At 33.4% G+C, this 6,672-nt stretch overlaps 1 protein-coding gene across 1 annotated transcript; it reads left to right on the top strand.

Annotated features, from left to right (window-relative positions):
* The first annotated feature begins 4,154 nt into the window (after window positions 1-4,154).
* LOC105117763 (myb-related protein Myb4-like) lies at window positions 4,155-6,124 on the top strand. The gene is made up of 3 exons (XM_011015522.1): window positions 4,155-4,570; window positions 4,676-4,805; window positions 5,259-6,124. Exons 1-3 carry the CDS (start codon window positions 4,402-4,404, stop codon window positions 5,947-5,949), a joined length of 990 nt encoding a protein of 329 aa, XP_011013824.1. The 5' UTR covers window positions 4,155-4,401; the 3' UTR covers window positions 5,950-6,124.
* Window positions 6,125-6,672: the final 548 nt, after the last annotated feature.

Here is a 6,672-nt window from a genome sequence, read left to right as displayed (position 1 = left end):
AAGAGAAAGGTAAGTTTCCATCTCAACCACAATAAAATTCCAAGGGACAATACAATGTAAATGCAAGTAGTTCTAGAAGCCAACACATGGATCAAGTCAAATCAGTCATTATTCTTCATAGTGGTAAGGTTATTGAAAAACCCACTCTTGAACCTTATAAGAAAGATGATGAGTCAATCTATAAGGGTAAAAAGGGGGTTGAATATGAAATTTACAAAGAAAAGACTGATTCCCCGCCAATACTTCTATTTTCTCATGCCATAACCAAACAAAGAAAAGTCAATCACAATAATGAAATCTTTAAAACTTTCAAACAGGTAAGGATCAACATACCTTTGTTGGATGCTATTAAATAGGTTTTTTCTTATACTAAATTTTTGAAAGATTTGTGCACTGTGAAGAGAAAATTGAATGTGAAAAAGAAAGCCTTTTTAGCCAAACAAGTTCCATTCTTCTGAACAATAATGCTTTGAAATATAAAGACCCTGGTTGTCCTACAATTTCTTGCTTTATTGGAGAGCATAAAATTGAAAGAGCCTTACTTGATCTTGGTGCTAGTGTGAATTTACTTCCATATTCAGTTTTTCAAAGTCTCAATTTAGGTGAGTTAAAACCAACTTCTATATCTCTTTTACTTGCCGATAGATCTGTAAAAGTGCCTAGAGGAATAATTGAAGATGTGTTAGTACAAGTCGATAAATTCATTTATCCTATGGATTTTGTTGTCTTGGACACATAAGTTGTTGAAGCATATAATTCATTTTCTGTTATTTTAAGATGTCCGTTTCTTGCAACTTCTAATAAATTGATTAATTGTAGGAATGGACTGATGAAGCTATCATTTGAAAACATGACATTGGAGATAAATATTTTCAACATTTGTAAGCAACTTGGAGATAATAATAATTTACAAGAAGTAGATAATATTGAAGAATTAGTTTATGATCAACTTGAATCTACTTTAAGTAAAAATAAGTTGGATGAATCTAAAGAGTTGCAAATGATTTATTCTCAGGAAAAAATCACCAATGAAAAACGCATTGAAAATGTTGATGCAGATCTTTTATCAAAAATGACAACAGATTCGACATCTGACATCACACCAATCAATGATTACTTTCCTGATGAATCTTTACTTTCTCTTAGTCCAATGCCTTGGTATGATAAAAATATCAATTTTTTTACTTTAGGAGATTTGCTAGCTGATTGGAGTACCCAAGACAAAGAAAAGTTTTTGAACGAATTGAAGAACTTTAATTAGGATAACCTTAACTTATTCAAATATTGTCATGATCAAATATTTCAAAGATGCATTCCTGACGCTAAGGTAAGTAGTGTTATTCAACTTTATCATCCTAAAGCATATGGGGGTTATTTCTCATAAAAAAACAGTCGCAAAAATCTTTCAAAATGGATTTTATTAGCCCACCATGTTCAAGGACTCATGTGCATTCTGCAAAGCTTGTGAAAATTGTAAAAAGTCAGGATTCATTTCAAAACATAAGGAATCTCTAGATAATCTTTTATTGACTTTTGAGACATATCTTGGTGGAGATGTATATTGTGCAATTCATGATTTATGGCTCCATTTTCATAAAGAACATAATCAACTTAGTCTTGGAAATCTGACAAAAAAAGACCTTGTTTACTAGTTTTTAAGAAAACTGGATGGGAAGCCTATCCCCGACTTATAGAGGGCGTTTAAGCCATTCTTGGACATAAAACCAAAGGAAGATGTCAACCACAATCACAACTACTTGTACATACACATGCTTTTTCAAAAATAAATAAATAAATAGAGAGAGAGAGAGAGAGAGAGAGTATGTGTGAGATTCCAGTTGGCCTACATATAGACGGTATGATTGCCTTTTTAATTTCTCATCTATAAAATCCTTTCTTCTTTCTTTCATTTCTACTCAACCCATATATAGGCCATTTTCATGTGGAGCCCAAGATTTAAAAATGTCATTTTCAAGTCCAAATTGTAGCAACAACAAAGAAGTCTGAATCTGTCCTCCAGCCCAAGCACTGTTCAGTGTTTGGCCCTATATTTAGAGTTTTAGAAATCCAAATGACCTCAATTTTTTACCCTAGAAAGCTGAGATAATTTTCTATAACTTTTATGTTTTCAAGTGGGATGGATTATTGTAACAGGGTTCAAGGTTTTATTAATTTCACAATATCTATTCCTTGAAATTTGAGATAATTTCCTTCAAATTTCATGTTTTCAAGTGGTTTTGTCAAAATTGTAACCATTTAAAAACATGAAATTTGTAGGAAATTATCTCAGATTTCAGGGAATAGATGTTGTGAAATTAATAAAACCTTGAACCCTGTTACAATAATCCATCCTTCGCAATCCTTTGGGTGAATCTCAATACATCCATGAATGATCATCCATGACTTCTATCAAATCTCTATAAACTTATGATGACAACATGTATATGTTAGGTAAATAATTTGCAAAAATATTGGTTTACCTCAAAATTATTCAACAAACTAATTACAACTTCTCATGAATATTAAATATTCATTATCATTAATTATCAATGTCCATACAAATTAATACATATAAATTTACAAAAATTACAACTTCGCGATACCATTGATAAAAATTAAAACGGACTCGTTAAACAAGTTATTAATTATTTCAAAACAGCACATGTAATTTGGTAATTTAATAAAATTTCAATAATTTACAAATAAATATAATTTTACAAAATCTAAAACAAATCATAACAAGTATAAAATTATACATTCATATACTACAAGTTTGTTTGAAAAATAACAATAAAACATGTACATATACTAACAAAATATATATGTACTAAAAAAAATTGACATTTAAATGTTAAAATTTAAAAAGATAGAATTACTTATAACAACTGATAAAATCCTTCAGTAAATCAGAATACAGATGTTATGATCATAAAACTTCAAGAAATATGACTTATTATGCTGAGAAGAGAGAGATTTTTTTTTGAGAGGCTAGTTGTTTGCAGTATGGAAGATTTGGGATAGAGAAAAAGAAGAAGAAATAAAAGAGGAGAGGGTCAATATAATGGTCATATATTAACTTTTGCAGACGACTTCACCGATGAAAGTATCCCGTTGGTGAACCCATCGGCCATTCTAACGATAAATAAGGCACGTCACTATACGGAAATTCTAATTTGAATCCCTTAGTGATTTTGTTTACAATGTGAATTGGTTATATCACCATATGAATCTACCATTTTGAATCACTCGGTGATTTCATCAATAAAATTATCTGCAAAACTTTCTCTGTAATTCCAGTGGACTATGTTTATTAGTATATACTAATGAAATATAAAAAAAAAAATTAATAATAATAATTGTAAGTTACTGATAAAAAAATTTTATCAATAAATTTATTGGTATTAAATAAATTTTTTATAGTAATTTTTGCATACACTATATATTTGACAACCCGTTCGAACGTGCAGTCGAGGATGTTTAAACATGAAAAGTCGAAGAACAAAATAACTTTGTGCTTCCACTAAAGACACTCAAACAACGCACATAGCTTCTTTATTGGCTAAAGGTCTCACATTTATCCAAAATATGGTATATCTTAATGCGCGAAGATCCTCGACCGTACTAATATAGATCATTTATCCTAGCCTAGTCTACCTTTGCACTTTAAACTAGCTAGAAGTCTCTCTCCCTCTTCAATAATCAAAGAAAGCGCTAGCTCCTAGTCTTCTTTGAAGAGTTTAGATTTAATTTTATTTGAATTAATTATTGGATGGAAAAGCATCTGATTTTAATGAATTGAAATTATACATATTTGAGCTTTAATTAAGGTATCAAATTAAATTAAAGGGCATGCTAATTCAAAAAATAAAATGTTGTTAAACTCCCTTTTCACACTTGTAATCATCGCATATACAGAAATGGTGCTCATTACATGCACACGCAATATATTACATAATAATTCATGGCATAAGGACATATACAGAAATGGATATTTTGTTCTAATTGACTAGGAAAGATTAGGAGACTGCGACCCTGTGGTAAATTGTACCATGAAATACGTTGTTAGTTTTTTTTTTCCCTTACACCAAGAACAGTGCAAACAGTTGTTTAATTTGCCTGTATACGAGTCAAGAGAAATGAATTTCCTATATTTTCAATTTCTTAATTGAATACATAGACTTTTAGGAGGTTCAAAGGAGGCTCCAACAGTGGCTTTGCTTCTTTTGAAAAGTTGTTTCTCGAGGTACAGTATTCTAGGTGAAGCCTGTGTGTGTGTGTGTATACATATATATAAAAAGAATAATTAGGCACTGGTTTGTATAACTTGCTCCAAGACTCCAATGCCTCATCTTTTGTTCTTGCAATAATATTATGCTTTTCTGAGTTTGTTTCTCTTACTGCATGAGCGAGGACATCATCATGTCTTCTTTAAAAAAGAGCATGACAGGTTCTAAAGAAGATGGTTCTGAACTTAGGAGGGGACCATGGACTCTTGAAGAAGACACCCTTCTTGTTCATTATATTGGTCGTCATGGCGAAGGCCGATGGAATTTGCTAGCTAAACGTGCAGGTATAGTTAATCCTTTGTGATCACACATCAGTAATATATAATACTGAGTTTATGTTTATAATATATATATTTCTTTTATGATTGATTTTTCTTCTTGATCTATAGGGTTAAGGAGAACCGGGAAGAGTTGCAGATTGAGATGGCTAAACTATCTAAAACCAGATGTAAAGCGAGGAAATCTTACTCCACAGGAACAACTCTTGATCCTTGACCTCCATTCCAAGTGGGGCAATAGGTATGATTTCTTGATCATGTCTTTTACCATATATCCTTCTGTGCCATCAACTTGCCATTAGTCTGGATAGATAGGCATTAAAAAGTAGGGCCAATTAGTCACCACTAGACTGACCAATACCATATGCTATCTTTCATAAGTGATCAAGCAGAGAAGCATGTTGAATAAGTATCCACATCTGATTCCAATTCCTTACTTCAGGCATTATTTCTTCCCACTGTTGGTTGGCATTGCTCTGAAAGTTTGTGCTTTTCAGTTACCCTCCACTTGTAATATTATTTCATTTTCAATAGCCAGCTAATGTAAGCAGAGCTCATAAATGGCATAGTTGGGTTGTGTTCAATTTGAACACACAATTGTATTTGTTTCTTGAAAGCAATAGCCATGACGGTGACCAATAGAAGTAGAGATCATAAATGTCGTAGTGTAACTTGTTTATCCTACGCATTGCAGGTGGTCAAAAATCGCACAACATTTGCCAGGTAGAACTGACAATGAAATCAAAAACTATTGGAGAACTAGAGTGCAGAAACAAGCAAGGCACCTTAAGATAGATGCCAATAGCACAGCATTTCAGAATATAATTAGGTGGTTTTGGATGCCAAGATTGCTTCAAAAGATAGGAGGATCGTCAACATCTTCATCAGCCATGCCATCCCAAAGGCCAGCAGTTTCTCAGCCGAACCTCATTTATGCTCCTCAGCTTTCAACGTTCCCGCCAGCACTCCCCCCGGTACAGCAGCAAGAAGCTCCTCTTGATATGAGTGTGACAATGCATTGTTTGGAGCCTCATGAACAGACCTCAGACTCAGAGCTTGGCACAAGTTCATGCATTTCTTCAGCAGAATCAATGAATGTCTCACAAATGTCTCAATTATCAGAATACCCTACAAGTAACTTTCAAGCCATGGGCAGCAGCAGTGAGTACAGCACCTTGGTGAAGGGTTGCTATTATGTTGACAGCAATTGCTATGACATGGAAGCCATCAACCTAGCAACTATGCCAGTGCCTGGAGAACTTGGGATCTCAGCTGGCGATCGTCACATTGAAGATGGTGATTGGGGTGAATACGATTTCGGAGATACTATGTGGAACATGGATGAATTATGGCAATTTAGGAACTTGCAAGGAAGGGAAAATTAAGGTCTTGTTTTTGGAATAACCCACAAATACTTAGTCACGAAAGCGACAAATTTATATTTCTTGGATTAGTTGTGTAATTGTGTGAAAAGCCATTGTTAATTTTTGTACCAAGTTTTAGACAGTAATTGTGGATTTTGGTCTTGTGCAAACATTTATCAATTTCAAGATATTTCATGAAACCTCCTGTCCCTACAGCAATCCTAAACACTAAAACTAATATGTATGATGTTTGTTAAGTGCCTTGGTTCCATGATCGTGCGTGACACATCAAGTCAAAGAGTAGTGGGATGGTGAAGAAGTTTAGGAATGATTCTCTTTCTCTTACAACCTGGAAGATCAAGTGTCGAGTCAATTTGTCTCAGTGAGGTGCTCGCTAGCTCTTGTTGAACTTCAATCCATGACGACAGTTGTTTCTACCAACTAAAAATAAACGACATGAGGTAATTCCAGGAAACAAAATTTCTCACATTCATGCCACTAATTTTAGGACTTTTTGCTGTGAAATGAAAGCCACCAACCTATGAAAGATCAACTAACTAAGCACAGAAGGGACTAATAAATAAATCTTATTAGTCTTGGTGACCTGTGTAAACAAAATATATAGAGTCGAGACAGCTCATTTTATGGCTTCAAGCTTATCATCACATGCTCAATTCTTCTTTCACTATCAGCATGGGAATTAATATAGTCGGTTAGCTAATATTGACCGGAAGATGAAGGCAA

This window comes from Populus euphratica, unplaced genomic scaffold (assembly GCF_000495115.2).
Source record: "Populus euphratica unplaced genomic scaffold, PopEup_1.0 scaffold1514.1, whole genome shotgun sequence".
Taxonomy (NCBI): Eukaryota; Viridiplantae; Streptophyta; class Magnoliopsida; order Malpighiales; family Salicaceae; genus Populus; species Populus euphratica.
The sequence above is the reverse complement of the archived record's forward strand: the minus strand, read 5'-3'. Positions and strand labels throughout refer to the sequence as shown.

Bases quoted from the DNA above. Each gene is read 5' to 3' on its own strand.
- LOC105117763 (XM_011015522.1), top strand. From the start codon at position 4,402: ATGAGCGAGGACATCATCATGTCTTCTTTAAAAAAGAGCATGACAGGT. The intron at 4,571-4,675 runs GTATAGTTAATC...CTTGATCTATAG, and splicing joins TTTGCTAGCTAAACGTGCAG to GGTTAAGGAGAACCGGGAAG. The intron at 4,806-5,258 runs GTATGATTTCTT...TACGCATTGCAG, and splicing joins CATTCCAAGTGGGGCAATAG to GTGGTCAAAAATCGCACAAC.